This window comes from Pyxicephalus adspersus, chromosome 1 (genome assembly GCF_032062135.1).
Source record: "Pyxicephalus adspersus chromosome 1, UCB_Pads_2.0, whole genome shotgun sequence".
NCBI lineage: Eukaryota > Metazoa > Chordata > Amphibia > Anura > Pyxicephalidae > Pyxicephalus > Pyxicephalus adspersus.
The window spans coordinates 45,934,734-45,951,866 of record NC_092858.1 but is presented as its reverse complement, the minus strand read 5'-3'; the positions used below and the strand labels follow the sequence as shown (position 1 = coordinate 45,951,866).

At 37.8% G+C, this 17,133-nt stretch overlaps 1 protein-coding gene across 4 annotated transcripts in view; it reads right to left on the bottom strand.

The window, feature by feature from the left end:
* Positions 1–17,133, bottom strand: part of RCBTB2 (RCC1 and BTB domain containing protein 2) — a 45,779-nt gene that overhangs the window by 2,943 nt on the left and 25,703 nt on the right. For 2 of the 4 annotated variants that reach the window (XM_072409757.1, XM_072409739.1), the window contains exons 7-12: positions 14,670–14,777; positions 13,123–13,265; positions 7,722–7,912; positions 7,080–7,206; positions 6,611–6,750; positions 4,819–4,949 (exon numbers count right to left, since the gene is read on the bottom strand). In XM_072409757.1, coding sequence (XP_072265858.1) covers positions 4,819–4,949; positions 6,611–6,750; positions 7,080–7,206; positions 7,722–7,912; positions 13,123–13,265; positions 14,670–14,777 — 840 coding nt within the window. Of the gene's footprint in view, positions 1–5; positions 1,769–4,818; positions 4,950–6,610; positions 6,751–7,079; positions 7,207–7,721; positions 7,913–13,122; positions 13,266–14,669; positions 14,778–17,133 lie in introns of those variants that run through there. The other 2 variants (XM_072409748.1, XM_072409765.1) reach the window with 2 other exon arrangements.

The following is a 17,133-nucleotide window of genomic DNA, read 5'->3' as shown; positions in this document are numbered from 1 at the left end:
TGAAAATAGACATCAGCGTTATAATATAGACATCAGGGATACAATGCCAAGCAGAATGACCATTGTACAACATTATTCTACTGCCACTACTATATGCCAATCATTACCACTCATACCTTGCAGAATACTTAATAGTAAGTATGACAAGAATAAAACTTTGGTACAGTGTATTCATGGATAACCTCTGTTTTATACCAAAAAAAGTTTCATTATTCACAGAATACACAAAGTCATGTACGGTCAATGCAGAATGATTGCTTGGCTTACCATGACATTTCTGGATTGTTCTTGACATACCTCCCCCCTGGGTAAAGTATTGCATTCTCTTTCTGAGAATAGAATAGATTAATACACTTGAAATAAATTCTGGGGTTCTCTGACACTTATCATCAAACAGTCCACTATTGTGCCAAGTCTGCTGGGCAGATCAATTAGTAGTCACTTAAAACCTCTGATACATTTTGATACGTGGAATGGTTGATTGTTTTTTTTGTTTTCTTTTTTATCCCTTAATCCCTTGCTAGACTCACGGGCATCACCTTTGACCTTGTAGTGTTTATGTGTCTGTGGTACACCAGATTCTAGAGATCTGCAGTTTTAATAGGAGAGGTGCCACCATGGTTTGAATGAAAATCTACGAGGAGTGCCGAGAAGTTTCTGGCTTTGCCCAGAAAGAAGAGAGCTAGAGTTATGAAATAACACATTTATTCAACATATCCCCCTCCCCCCCCGAGACTGATGCACTTGGTACGGCGTAGTTGCAGCTTTTCTAGACCGTTCAAATAAAAGTCCTTTGGTTGGACCACAAACCAGCTCTCAGCAGCACCTTTGACGTCAGAAATGCCCCTTCAGGTGTTTCTTCAAATTCGGGAACAGATAATAGTCTGAATGGGTCAGGTCAGGTGAGTAGGGGGGATGGTGGACCAATTGGAAGCCCAGGGTGTTCAATTTGACAGCCACAATGTTGGATGTGTGCTCAGGTGCATTGTCCTGCAAAAAAAGGATCCCTTTGGTCAACTCTCGACGGCGTTTCCTCTTAATTGCCTCCTTCAGCTGGTCCAGGAGGTTAGCATAATGCTGTCCGGTGATACTAGAGCCCTGAGGTAGGTAGTCCACCAACACAATACCGTCTTTGTCCCAGAAAACAGACACCCTTACTTTTTTTTGCCGATTTCTGGGTTCGGAACTTCCTTGGTCGCAGGGACCTGCTGTGGCGCCATTCTTTTGACTGTTCCTTGTTTTAAGGATCATAGATGTGGAGCCAGGTTTCATCCTCAGTCACTGACCTAGCCAAAAAGTCCTGTGCAGCTTTAAAATGGGCCAAAACGGCTTTGGATGCTTCAACTCGTTCCTTCTTCTGATCACTGTTCAAAAATTTCAGCACCCAATTTGCTGAAAGCTTGTGCATGTCTAGGATAGTGCTGATAAACCCAACACGCTCCTGTGAGATGTCAAGTATCTGGGCTTTTTTGCGGATATTCGCCGGTCCTCAATAATCAGTTCATGGACAGCATCGTAGGTTGCCGGGTCAGTTAAGGTTGGGGGGGCGCCCACTACGGGGCTCATCTTCAACAGTGAAATGCCCAGCCCTGAAATGAGATATCCAGGTTTTGACAGTGCTGTAGGAAGGACACTTCTCCCCCAGAATTTGTGACATCTCAGTGTGAATGTCCTTTGCTGACTTTCCCTAAAGAAACAAAAACTTCATGACGGCCCGTAACTCCAACAACGTGAAACTTGCTTGTGCCTCTGCTACCACAGCTTCGCACTAAAAGAAAAAACAGTTTTAAGAATCGCAGAGATATTTGCACAGTTACATACTAAGATATTAGGCTGTCATATGCCCCCACACTAATTTTTCTATTTCATCTGGAAGGGGGCAAAGCCAGGAACTTCTCAGCACCCCCTTATATTCTTTGCTTGTTATTGGGGGATATATAAGATATTGGGGGAAGAAATCAAAAATTTATATAATATAGGGTGCATTTACTTTTTCACATGACTGTAGCCATTTGGTTCTAAATAACTTATCGCGTTGGAACTACAGGTTGAAAATGGAAAATTCGGCCATCAATAATCCTGGCAATTTTGGAGCGCATTTTCAATACATGTACTGCATTACACTGTTTAGCCACTTATGTTTTGATGGCGCTGTTCTCCAGAAACAGCTGTTAGGTCTTGCTTGCTACACTAAATACACGTTGAGACGTCCTAGCTGCCTTCTCTCCAGAACTGTGTCAGATGTCCGCGGGTGTGGCGAGAGGAAGGCTGGCCTGTGTGTGGACGTATAACCTTCAAAACCCCGGAATTTTCGAAAATCTGCCACTCCTCAGGTTCGGAGGTTGCCAGATTTTTGAATGTCAACCTGTATTTAGAAATGTACCAGACATTCAATAATTGTCACTGCAAACAATTATTAGTGAACTTTTTTTTTAGCAAAAGTATAGCAAAAAAGCTCTGGAGAGACAGCGCTGTTCTGTACTAAGGAGGGGAGAGGCTCCCTGCTGTATCCTCCTTTTCTAAAAACATGTAGTTGTTGGTTATCTGTGTTGGACATAGTGATCCATACAGCGAATCACAATCATGAAAGCTGGACTGAAGCTAGACTTTTACCTCCCAAGACTAATTTTTGGGATCCAGCATCTATAGTACTAGTGAGGCGGAGGCTACCTACTTTCCTACAGCTTGCACTTACAGGCACAACAGCTATGCTGGGAGTGTACAGGGCATGATGTCATAGCAGAGGTAAAACAAAATTATTCAATGTTCTAAATGCTGATATCCTCTTAATGTATCCAAAACCTTTGGACAGGAGTTGGAATTTTTCTTCTGCAACCAGAGGCTTCATTGAAGAGATACCTTTACTAAAACCAGGGTTCTGTGCAAATCTATGGTTCCTTAAGAAGTTGCTAGGGGTTCCCTGAGCAATGAGAGATTTGTGACTTTTAGGTCAATAATCTTTTTGCCCATCACACTAATATATTGTAAGCAGTGGATATATTAATATTATTATTATTATTATTATTATTATTATTAACAAACAAATTCATATAGTGCCAACATATTACACAGTGCTGTACATTAAAATTATTTCATGGGTTCCCCAATGTTAAAAATGCTGAGCAAGGGTGGGTTAAAAGGTTGCCTCCCCAGAACAGGAAGTGAGGAGAAATCTCTACAACAGAAACATTGACAGAAATAGGGGAATGCTAGAATCTCTTTTTTTATTGTTGTTTGTTTTCCTGGTAGAAATTACCTAATTTCCTGACTTTCCTAAAACTTTGTTTTTCCAGGACAGGACGTAAGGGAAATAGCAATAAAAACCTGTCAGAAGTTCTAATCTTTCCCACTCTATGCAAAACTAAAAATTTTAGCCATAGATACATCTTTCTTGTCAGTGTTGCAGGATGAGGTTACATAACTATTTCTTAACAATCTGTACCCAATAGTTTATTATTTTTGGGGAAGTTAAAAATTATATTTTGCTGTTTTTTATAAATTAGGCCTCAGGTTCTTTTTTTCATTGGTCACCTTAAAATTTAGTAATTCTGCAACACCAAGTGATAGAAAAGGGTAAATGGTTACATTTATTAGTCCAGAAAAGCATTTAGTTTTTGTTGAAATGAGACTTCAAATGAGTTAAATGAAATATTTGAAGTGCTATTCTTGAAAATAAGTTTTATTCCTTGAAAAACACACAAACACAAAAATACTGTTAAAAAAAATTAAAATAGCCGTAAATGCAATTGCAAAATGTAGTAACAGACTTTGTTATTTACTTTGTATTTCTCTAGTGTTGGTGACATACATATCAATTAGATTCTGTGGAAAAGCTTTCTCTATTTTCATGTTTTTCTAGGGATGGCTGCAGATGCCACCCAAATAATGCTTCAGTTACACATCGGGAACAGTTGGCTCCACTAAGGCTGCCATGTACAATTTCCTGGGTTTTCAGGCAGGGATTCTCTGACAATTCTCACTGACGAGGATTTGAATCGACTTAGTCTTTAAAGTAACTCCTTCCATATCAGGTAAAAATGAAGGCTTATTTGTGTGCAGGCAACCTTTATAGCGTGCCTTTCAAGAAGCAAAGGCCCAAACCTTTCAAATATACAAATACAGGCCTGTGAATAAAAATGCAAGACCTGTCCCTTCACACAGCTTTCTATGACAAAGGATAGCAATGACACTAGACAACCTCAATAGGTCAGCTCTTATCTTTGTACTTATATTTATGTCTGTATTTTGGCTTTCTGGAGATTGTAGAAAAGTTTCTATATATCTCCTTCATTCATTCCCTTCATCATATTGGGAAAGGTACTCTGTGGCTTTCTTTTTTTCTTGCCTCGAAGCACTAGGGTGTCAGGTTCAAATTTCAGCCAGGACACTACTTTCAGTTAGCATGTTCTCACGCTTCCCTCCCACATCCCAAAAACATACAGGAAGATTAACTGACATCCCCCAAAATTGGCCTTAGACAGACAGACAGACTTAGATGTTAGAGACAGTTGATGGTGAGCTCCTCTGAGGGAGCGACATGACTCTGTAAAGGGGGACAGCAATGTTGGTGAATGAACTATCTACTTAAACATGCAACTGAAGCAATGGTTGGGGCAGCAGATGACACTGACTAGTCCAACTTATATAAAGGTCAGAACTAAACTACTGCTAATCAGCCCTGCACTGGCAAGTGCACCAAGTTTTCAATGTTGTCCAAGACATTGCTATATAAAGTGACTTTTCTTTTGTGGCTTAGGGCCTATATAATGTATACTAAGGTTTTATTGTCTATACAACTTATAAAGAATTTCCTTGTACCTGGGCATCATACTTAACGGCAGCTGACAGCAGTACCACCGCATTCTCCTCACAGATACCTTGTTTTATGGTTTGCTGGCATAGCTGTTTCAGTCTATTTTCTCGGTATAATGTAGCTAGCTCCAGGAGTCCTGTAGACAGAAAAAACAGAGAAATTCAACTACTGATTACCAATGTCTGTCACCATGCATAAATGATTAGGCAGTAAATGTGCCAATGTGAAAGCTCAGGTCAGGAGCCCAGAGGTATTTGCAGTACTTACACAACCGTCAATAACACAAAACTGACCTAGTGTGTGTGTGTGTTCCAGAGTGTCCCACGTTTAATTCATTGTATAATCGAAACTACGTTACATTTTTGGATAGAGTAAGGCAGGGGTGTCAAACTCTGGCCCACGGGCCAAATCCGGCCCGCAATGTCCTTTTTTTGGCCCCTCAAAAGAATACTAAATATGAATTGCAGCTTCGAAATAGTGCTGCCACTACAATTCCCAGCATCACTCGCGTCTATAGACTAGTGGCCTCCCTGCCTATGCGTGACCCGGCATTGGAGGGAATTGTAGTAGCAGTGCTATTTCAGTAATGAGACAGTTCCAGCCACTCATAACTTATAAACTTAATAAATGCATTGGACTGTTTTCTTGACGCAGGGAATTGTAGTAGAGGTGCTTTTTCAGTTTCAAGTTTGGCCCCCGACTTTGTCTATGTTTTTACTTTTGGCCCGCTGTGAATTTGACACCCCTGGAGTAAGGTATGGGGCCATGTGACAACAAAATAGAGGGTGAATCTCCCCAGCAGAGACACAGGCAGTGATAAAAATTGGATAGAGGTTCTAACCTCACCTCACTTTATTTAGTAGGAAGAAAAAAAGTTTCGGCTTTATATTTTAATTGCTCAGTTTTGACGTCTCATATTAAGTAGTGTTCAAGCAAATAAGCAGTTTCTTACTTAACTGAAGAACTACAAATGTATATAAAATATACATATAAATAAAGTGTAAAACCAAAACCCCTGGTATATTCACAGAACAACTCGAGATTCTGCTGACTGCAATCACTACCTGCTACATCTAATATCCATAGAGAAGGACAGGAGCTGTGATAATGACAAATGCAAGGTGTATACAAGGTAAAGTTAGCTGTTAAAGAGGTACATTACACATTTCAAATTAGTAGGGTCTATATCCACTTTTCTTAGTGGCCAAAAAAAAAAAAAAAACTTTACAAGCTCAAAAGTAATAATGGCATGTGTCATGTACCTGCTTTGAAATGAGAGTAAATCATGAAAAACATGCCGGTGTTAAATTAAAGGCAAATTCCACCAGCAGTCAATGTCAGTTAGGTCACATCTCCAACCAGATTATTTTCTATACCCTGTAAACTGTAGTGAGATGTGTCTGTCTCTGTACCTCCCACATAATCACATAAGGTACCACTATCCCCCCCCGGACTCCATGTGTTTACTCATTCTGCTTTACAGATGGAGAGCTTCATTCTAACAGCTGCAATACCATGGTTGGCATGACATAGTTAAACTTAGCATAGCGTGTGATCTAGTTAAAATCTCTTTCAGATTTTTTTTATTGCTGTCTGTGTCCTGGTGGGCATTATCACTTGGAGAGGAAGTTATGAAAAATTTTACATGGCACCATTCTAAAGGACAATGGGACTGGAGCAAATTCAGGTAAGCAACATAAATCTAGTCATTATCAGCACATTGAATGTTTAGTGAATGTTTAGTGTTGCCTGGATCTGTTAGTAATCACAATGTAATAGCTACATGCTTATACTAACCAATGGCATCCTCAGGAGAAATACTGATATTATCTGTGTACAAATATTCCAAGAAAGCACGAAATACCGGATAGGAAAACTGATTCATTTCAATGATGTCTTCATCACTTTCATGTAAAAAGGAGCGAAAATGTTCACACCTGGAAGTAAAGTTTCAAGAGTAAATTAAAAAGTGACAACTCTGCTAATAATTGTGCCTCATACATTACACCTGGAGATGATCAAACCTGCAATCTGCCAGGCAATTAGGGAACGTAAACATGTACAGGCAAATCAGGTTCATACAAAACCTGATCAGCAGGTGAGTTATTCACACAAGGAGCCTGCAATAATGATTCATCTAATGCAGTTCTTTGGTATACAGGTTTTTGGGGTTTGCATGGTCTATGTACTTTCAGGTTCACCATTCTGTTACCCAATTACTGATTTTTACAACAATTCACTCATTTATTCCCCTGTGACTTCTTACCTGATCTGTAGAAGAACTTTGTGCACATGAATGTATTTTGCATCCACCAAAAACTTTAAGTCTGCCGTCTCAGGATTGTCAAATTCCTTCTTCAGTGACTCTGCTACAGTCAGGTGATCATCTGGCTCTTCACAAGAACACAAACACATTTCCCTGAATTATACATTTATCATATTATTACACTAAATAAAGTGTGTGTTGCTAGTTAGGATCTTATGTGTTGTTACTTTCCAGGCTATAGATAGTAAATTGGCGCTAATGTGTGAGTAACCACAATATGACAAAGTGGTTGGATGTGCAGGGTCCCTCCTACAGCTCTGTTCTCAGTGCAGGCTATGTACAGCACAGTGATGATCTGATTGCTAATTACTTTTACATTGTAAAGATTATCTAAGTTTTCAAATGTATTTGGCACCCAAAGTGGATTTATATACTTTTTTTGCTATTGTGGAATGCATTCAAGCAAAACTTTTGAGTGCAAAGTTTGGCTTTAGAGAACAGGTAGCACTTTTTGTGCATTACCACAAATTAAAAGTAAAACAAGCTGTTGCAAATACCTTTTTATAAACCTTATTAGCTTAGTGTCTTGTCATAGCAATCTTATTTATTAAGCTACAGAACACAATTAATTCTCTTCCTCACCTACTGACAGCAGCCTCCACATTATGGCTGGGGTGGAGAAGCAGGCGAACACATCATCTGTGCAGCTGAAGTGGGTGAGATGCGGTGAGATGACGGCTTGTCCCCGGCACTGTCCCCACATGTATACCTGACCACTTTGAGATCTGGCAGCCGATGTGTGCGATGAGTGGCAAGCTGCTATTTCTACTATTCTATTCACATAAACAGAAGAACAGTGATAAATTAATGTCAAACCTGTGCAAGCTTACCACAAACATTAATTTACCTAAGGGGTATTTTAAGAAACAGATCTGTCAGTGCTATTAAATTATGAGATGTGCGGTGGTGAGGTTTGGGAAAAAATTCAGCCCGTACATTATTTTCAAATCATAGATGTTTTAAATACAGTAGAATCCCGGTTATCCGGAACTCAGATAACCGGCATTCAACAGCTTTGTTGTATCTGAGGTCTGGGTTTCGGATAACCGGGGTTATACGGCAATCAAGAAAGTGGAGCAATCAGCAAAGCTCTGCTGATTGCTCCGCTCCATGATTCGCTGAGAAAAGGGAAACCCTGATGATGCTTAAGACATCATCAGGGTTTCCCTTTTCTCCCCATTCAAGTCTAGTGCTGATTGGGTGAGAAAAGGGAAATCCTGATGACGGCTCAAGCGTCATCAGGCTTTCCCTTTCCTCAGCCAATCACAAAGCAGAGCAATTAGCGGAGCTCTGCTCTGCTGATAGTAACACTTTGTGTTCACTGATTGCTCTGCTCCGTAATTGGCTGAGGAAAGGGAAACCTCAAGCGTCATCAGGGTTTCCCTTTTTTTCAGCCATTCAGCACTAGAGGTGAATGTGGACAAGTCAATGGATGAGAAAAGGAAACCTCAGTTATCTGGAAACTATACTTATCTGTAATCCGCCATTCCCTGTGGGTGCTGGATAACTGAGGTTCTACTGTATTACAAGTACCAAGGTTTAAGTATAGCACACTCTTCATAGTTATTACAATTTATCATATCATCACACAATACCAAATTTTTAAATTTAGTTATTGTTAAAGGACCTGCTATTTCAGTGTTTGGGGATACTATAGAGTTCAATCAGTTCCAAGTTTTTTTTTTGTCCTTAAGTTTTTATATACACATGAGATAGCGGTTTAAATGAACATGCATAAGAAAAATCAATCTGTAGAGCCGGACTTTCTTGCTAACAGATGGACAATCTGTGTGCGTGTCTTACCTTTTTAGGATAACTGTATGTATAAATACTATACATACATTTAGTTCCTGCTCCTAAAGTCATATTCTCATTGCTATCTGGCAGTGTCACCGGAATACATTTTTAAAATCATTGTTTTCAAGACAATCATTGCTTTTTATGATCATTTACAAGTCTGGAGAGTGCTGTCTTATGTCTGTGGGAAGCCTTGGACATACAAGCTCTGAGGTTTAGACAATTGTCAAAACTAATACCAGGAAGTTTCAATCTTCACAAAGGTTTTGCCCTTTTTTAAGATATGAATACAACACAAAGAGTGAGACTGTTTAGAACCTAAGTGAGTGACTATTACTCATGAAGTTAAGAGGAGTGAACCAAACCATCTGTTTTGGGTGCACTGGTTCTTCAATGTAACATAGAAGCAAAGCAGAGTCTTTTTTCACTTGAAAAGTACTCAGCTCCATAATATCAGATAACCAATTATGTTTTTAAAGGGCAACCCCAAAGACACGCCATTACAATCCCTGGTAAACAGGGGGTCTCTGACCCCAATAGAACAAGTGACTGAAGAGCTAAGAAAACCTATTCCAGTTTTTACTGTTCAATCCTGAAAAGCCAATACTAGAAATGTGTAGGAGCATTAGATAATTAAAAAAATATGCCCTTAGACCGTTAATGTCATATGACTATGGTAGGGACATGATTGTGAGCTACTTTGAAGGACAGCTAGTGATATGACCATGGACTTTGTACAGCGCTGCATTATATGTTAGTGCTATATAAATACTGGCTAACAGTAATAATAAAAGCATAATCTAAATGACCGCTCTGAGTCTGCTGGAGCTGCCTACATCACATCCAAGATGGCAGCACTCATAGGATTTTTGGATATCTACACAAAGGAGGCTTTTACAAGTTACTTACATAAATTCAGCAAATGATAAATGTGAAATACAAGACACTTTCTGTAAATGAAAACTCATTTTATTATCAGATACTGCCACACCTATACAGTGATTCATACTTAATAAAATGTTTGGCAACATTGTGGGTTACATGTCAGCTTTTCTTTATTGCTGAGCCTCTGGTTCTAGAGAGTAACACCCCCAGGAAAATTACCATCATTGTTAAAAAAATACATTTTTACTGTACTTTATTCATGCAAAAATAAAACACAGCATTGGCACAAACACCAAGCATGGTGTACCAACTGTCAAGCATGGTAATGGGAGGGAGATGATTTGAGCTTGTTTTGCAGCAACAGGACCTGGTCATTGCATAGTCCTTGAGTTCACACGAATTTGTGTGTAACAAAATATTTTAAAGTCAAAAGAGAGGCAATTTTTGAGACAACTAAATCTTGTCCGAAACTGGGTCTCAAAACAGGACAGTGAAAAATTTACAACAGAATAGTCTAAAAAGAAAGGAATCAAGGTGTTGCAAAGGCCCAACCTCAACCTGATCAAAATGCTGACAAAACTTCAATGAATTTAAGAAATATTGAAACGCAGAATCAGAATGGTACAAATTGTACTTATTTTTTCTCATAAGGCTTCTCAATTTTGGCTTAATTTTTGTAAAATAATGACACAATAGAATTGTGTGTGTTGTTTACACTTGAGGTTCAAGTTAGAGAATTTCAGAACTTACCAAGAACCAGATGATTTTTTGTTTCTTCATGTAAAGCCTTAGAATTGAAAACGGACATACTTTTTTAAGACTGTACATATATCCTGGCATGTTTAACAAGGATATAATTAAGAATATGTATTATTAAGGGATCTTTAGTCACAACAGTGTTGTTTCTTTGGCTGTAGACATGAATGTCCGAATTGTCTTTTGTGGCAAGACCTTTCCAGGATATCTCCTTGTGTTTGCTCTCCACAGTACTAAAAATCATTGGGATGAACCAAAATCAATGGTAGCCTGAACAGGAAAATGATTAAAAAGTAATTGGCTTCTAAGACGAATAGAAACAAGAAGGGAAAAGACAGGCATAACTTGTGTTTGATATAAAACTAACACTAAATATTGTAATTTCCTAGCCCACCCAGCACCAAACTATCATTCTTTATACCTTCAGATCATCAAAGTATGAACACATTATTACACTAAGGTACTATATAGTATTAGTTTTTTATCAAACACTGGCTAACCCTTTGTATACCTTTATATCTTTTTCTTTCGATCAGTACATCCAAACCTCCTATTGTGGTTTTTTATTTTCCCTGAGCATCAGCCGTTACCAGGCATCTGTGTTTTTGGTCAAATAAAGGTTTAGCAATATTATATAATATATATAGTGTTTACTGTATCATTCTATAACCTAATGTCATTGCTTCATACTGATAACATTATATATTATCATAACTCCTAAGGTCCCCCAATCACCTGAAGAAGCCCCACGGGGCAAAACACGTTTGGGAGGGAACAAAATTTGATGTTATCATATTTTATGTAATGCACTTTGACCATTTTATAATTGTTAGAACAGTGAATCCGTGTTAGCTTAGGTATAGCAGAGGAGGACGCTGTTTACTGTATAGAATTATATAATCAATAAAATTTAGTTTTTAGGACAAAAAGTTGTGCCCCACAAAAGCCTGTCTTTTCCCTTTTTTTTCTATTAGTCTACTGATTTTTTCAAGCTGGGCACTCTGAGAACACTCTATTCTGAATGACTGGGTCACTCTCTTTGGTGGAACTTACTATTCTATTAATTGGCTTCTAAAACCTAAAGCAATTTGTCTACCCATAAAAGACTAGTCCCCAAATAGGAAAACCAATTTACACTTTTTGATATCTAGTACATCTCAGTGCACAGTTTAATAAAGAAGACATCATTTAATGTCTGCCTTGTGCTTACTTGCCTCTACAGGGAACTTGCAAAACACAACATTAGCATGAATACGACTGCATGCAGGAACAGGTTTGCTTAGGTGACACATACACAGTTCTATTTGCTAATGAGTAAAAAACTAAACCACGAAACGTTTCTATCACGGGTAATGCATTTTAATGTACTATAAATTGTGGGAATACTGCAATATATAAACACAGCAGTATAAAGGAAGTTGAAATTCACCAGAAAATATCCTCCTGCTGCATTCCAAACATATCTTGTGCTCTTTGTGTACTTAGCTGGTATACATATATTATAGTTTATGAAAGATGAGTTATACAAGTAATGCCTCCTGCTCAGTAAATTATATATTCTGTATGAAAACAAAGATTTTTTTATCTTTCTACTCAAAAAATGCGGGCCTTGCTGAATAAGCCAGGTCATCATTGGTTAGAAACATGAAAGTAGTAACTATGATTTTCTATGAAGTGGAATTTGGATTGCTGCCATGGGTCATTTTAGTAAATACCGCATGACCGCTCATCTTGGTTGACGATTATCTGAGGTATGTATGCAGCCTAAAGGTCTATACAGATATTGATTTATTGTCACTTGAAACAAATATTAGTGTTTATTTTAAGTGACAGTTTTAGGAATGATAAGCTGTAGTTAAGGGGGATAACAAGCAGTAGGCACTCAAGTTAAGTGGTCCAGCTTGGGTGATTAATAAACAATATTGTAGGACAGCTGAACAGATGCTAGATATAAACTTGAGAACAATATTCTAGGAATGACTGCTGTACAGAAACGTTGTGCTCCATAGAGAGGAGGGGGGAGGAAGAGCAGCAGGCGCCCCCACCGCATCCTCCCTATTAGTAAAACAATAGCGGTCATTAATGTTTGGTCGTTTAGTGGGAAAGAATGGCTGATCGCTAAACAACATTGCAGGACAGCTGCTCTGAAGCTATACTTCGAAGGCACGAACAATAGTCTCTAGGGTGATAATCTAAAATCTGTACAGGCTTTAAGGGGTATAATTATAAATCTATATGCAAGAATATTGATGGATATAGTGAAATCTTTGAAGTCTAACCCCCGTCAGTTTTAGTTTCAATTTCTTTAAAACACTAAAAACAAGGTTTTTATTGCTGTCAATGATAAGCAAGGCACAGAAAAGCACTGCCTTTATGAAATCATGAATCCTCTTTGACTTACAAATAATAATGGAATATCATGAGTAACTATTCTGGGTATTTGAAGCTCTAACCTAAAAAAGTACAATTTTTTTTCCTGAATGTTTTCAGGTCACCCCAAGCATGGCGGAACCCATAACACACTCCGTATTTCATACAAAGTTACCTTTCTTTATCCACGAACACTTGAACAGGGTAAGATTGGTTACTCTTATTTCCTGTACCCAACTGACCATAGGAGTTGGCCCCCCAAGCATACATTCCTCCTTCATCTGTTAGTGCTAGGGTATGAGCATACCCACATACAATCTGCAAAATATAAGGTTATTACCTGCAGAGGTCAAAAAGTATATAGACAAAAATAAATGAAAAAAAACATTATGTGTAAAGAACTTAATGACAATAACAAACATTCCGGCTATGGCTGCCTTTTTATCATCTGCCAAACACTTTGGAGCCCTTTTTCATTTTAGACGGCAGGAAATCCTGCGACATAGGTCTCCAATGCTCCTTTGTATTGAGAAAAAAATGTCAGCAGGAAAGGGGGTGACATTTAAGACAGTAAACACGATATTTTACTAGAGTTCTAGTTTACAGTGTCAGAAAATGTTGGTTGCTTTTGTATTTAACAGATTGCTTTTTGCAGAAAGTACTTCACCTCTTCCTTTCTGCAATAATGTGATCACAAGTTTTACATTGGAAATGTTGTTCCACGTTAACATTGAACTATAATTTGTTCCCTTTTGGTCTGGTAATATGACACTGAAAATGTTGTTATCTGTTGATTCTGCCAGAAAATTCTAGATACAGATAACTTCATGTGCTCTGTAGTGAGTGTTATCAGTTCTATTTTTCCAGAAAACTCAGCACCCCACCCCTTCATGTTATAGATGGGGGTGGTATTCTAAGTTGATGGTGTCTAAGGTGAATATTACATGTTTGTTTTATAGGTTCAGATATACTTGAATTATATTGTTAAGAATTTGGTTGTGGGGAGAGAATTGTGGCAATAGGTCAGTTAAAAGGTATGCAAGTTGCAAGGGTATGTATTAGGATTATTATAGGTTACAAATAAAACAGAAATTTAGGGAAGATACATTTCTGACTAGAACTGTTTAACTACTGGACATTGCTGACAATGAGTAGATATAACCCCCCCAATCAAATCAGGACAGACCTTTATTCATGTATTTTATTTTTCTTTTAAATCAGACATGAAACTGTTACAACCTGTGTAGCAAACCTGTACATACAATGTAAGCTGCAAGTACCCTTCCCCAATGTAAATCATTAGGCTCATGAACAGCATTTTGTTTTGTTACAAAAAAAAAAAAAAAAGTATCAAAAAACATTTTGTAGGCTTTAACCATTTCATGCCTGGCATTTATTAAGAAGCATACTAAGCAAGCACTGCATATGCAATAGGCAATTGCAGTTATTTACAGTTGCAAACTATTTACAGAAATATGTGGATAGATTCTGTGAGCTGATCACTTTTACAAGTATATAAAACTCTAAAAGATAAGGTTTCCCTTTTCATCTGTAGTACACATTTCTATGTACATCATGAATACTAGGCTGGCTTATATCACACAGACAGAAAAAACACCTACTTTTTCCATTTCAAGATAAGAATTTTTTTCCCTCCAGAACTCATGTGTCATGTATTACAGCCTCATATTTAGATTACAGGAAATCATTAAATAAACACACCTGTTCCACGCGAATACCTTGAAGAGCTGCTATTCTGCACGGTGTTGGCTGGTTGCCACTGCTTCCCAACCCCAGCTGTCCGTTTCCGTTGTAGCCCCATGCATAAACCTTTAACACAGAGCAAAGAAAGAAAGGTAAATAGAGGATTTAGGGGCATCTGAGTAATCATAGTGCTAATTCATCATACTATGTATATAAATATAAAATAGTTATCTGTTAAAGAACAGATATCCTTCTAAGGATAAGTTTAAAACCAAGGCCCTTATTACAGTGACTCATTTTCATATCTTACACTGCCATTCATAAGCTTCTTTACTTCCTCTGCCTGGTAATAATTGTTAGCAATATAAGGGCAAAAGTACAGGAATAAGTCATCTTTTGTTGCTAGTGTAACCTTGTTTACTTCCTGTGTATAAAGGGCTTGTTAGTCTACAACCTGTACTAATTTAGGTAATAAAAAATCTTGACGTAACCAGAGACCAAATAAAAACTCCCCAGACCCTTTTACCTGGGAGTACCACCTGGCTTTGGGTGGCTACTGAAACATTGGGTCACAATACAGGGGCAATGGACACAAAGACAATGGAAAAATGGTACATACTAAGGCATTAGAAAGTTATTACCAAAGTATAGGGGGTTGGTTGGAAGCTGACGAAAATATAGGGGTTACTGAATTCTTATGGCAATAACAACTTGGAACAAAAAGTCAGTCATGTGTTACCCTGCCCACTTTTTGACCACCTGTCTACAGGAGAACGCTGAAAAACATAGGGAAATATGAATCTTCACCAGCACACTTTGATACCAATATTCCCATAAAGCAACAGCCATCACAAGCCAATGGCCCTGATTTATTAAAGCTCCCTGAGGCTGGAGGATACACTTTTATCAGTGAAACTGGGTAATCCAGCAAACCTGGAATCGATTTATTAAAAGTAATTTGCTATTTCTTACCAAATGTTTTCAATCCTGGACCCGATCCATTCCAGGTTGTTTGGATCACCCAGCTTCACTGATGAAAGTGTATCCTCTCCAGCCTTGGAGAACTTTAAAAAAACATGGCAAATGTTACAGGATCCTGCTGGAATCCTTTCTTCAGGTATGGGGGGAAAAAGGTTGGCCTCAAAAAGGTATTTCATTATTATGTATATACCTGTATATATAAGTACAATACCTCTTTGAGGTCGGCTATAGGCCAGAAGCAGATCTACTGCAGGTCAAGGATTGTCAACCTGATACTATTAGCTTAAGCTCAAAAAGAAAACCTTTTGGCACAGACCCTCTGAATGTATGATGCCATCATCCACCAATTCACTACTGCACCCTGCAACCGTGGGCAAGTCTATTAGGCTTGAAATGTATACAACGTATTAGTAAAATGTCTAACAAAAACATCAAGACTTAAACCGTAACCATGTGCAAAGTAAACCGCACTAACTTTAACATGTAATAACACATTTAAAGTAAACTCAGTTCATAAATTATGAATATTTCCTAAAAAAAAGTCACCTAGGACAAGAAGTCATTCATATGGCAAACAGATCAATATACACATACATGATTTACACAGAGCAGCAACACCGCAAAATTTGTTCTGAAATCTTCTGTAATAGCTAATGTCACATTATTATTATTAAAAAAAAAAGGTTTTTACTGCAAACTAACTTTCCGTCACTTTATAAATAGTAAGTAAAAATGTGTATTTGTTTTGGCATAATAAGGACAGTGACAGCCTAGAGTACTTATATGGTGTATAAGTTACACAGTGTAAAAAAACAAATTTTATTAAACCACAACCAGGCACAAAATAAACTGAACTGAACTAAAGATATAACTACTGATCTTAGCTAGCCCATACAGAAAACATAATATCTCTAATTGTAAAATGTGGTAAGAGATTTATGGAGAACAAAGCTCATGAATTATGAATATTTCCTAATGAAAATAACCATCCATACTGAACAAAAGTACAAATCATCTCATGTCTGCATGCCAAAACCTGCCAGCAGCTTCATTGTGTGCTCACATTACCTAATCCAGCCAGATTGGCAATCACAATCTATATCATAAAACACCATTTAGGGAATTACCATTGCAGTGCTCAACCCAGAAATTATTTTAAGCCGGGTGGGAAGAAATTGTAGGTGGGTGGCAGCCCCTGTATTGTGACAAACATTTTTGGTTGAGTTAGATCTTACACTTGTTTTTTTACTAATTTGTGGTTGGTGAGTCAAGAAATGACCCCAGTTTTGTGCTATGCCATGCAGTTTTTAAGATGCAGGGTACCCTCCATTTTTCTCAAAAAACATACAAATTTTACATACACTGAAAAAATAATAACTTGAATGTACTGTTTATTTAAATTTATTTTGTTCTTACAAAAGATTTATTGTACCATTTTTTTATAGTAAAACATTTGAAAATTATTCGGGTAAGCGGTTAAGGTAAAAATTTACGCTAATAG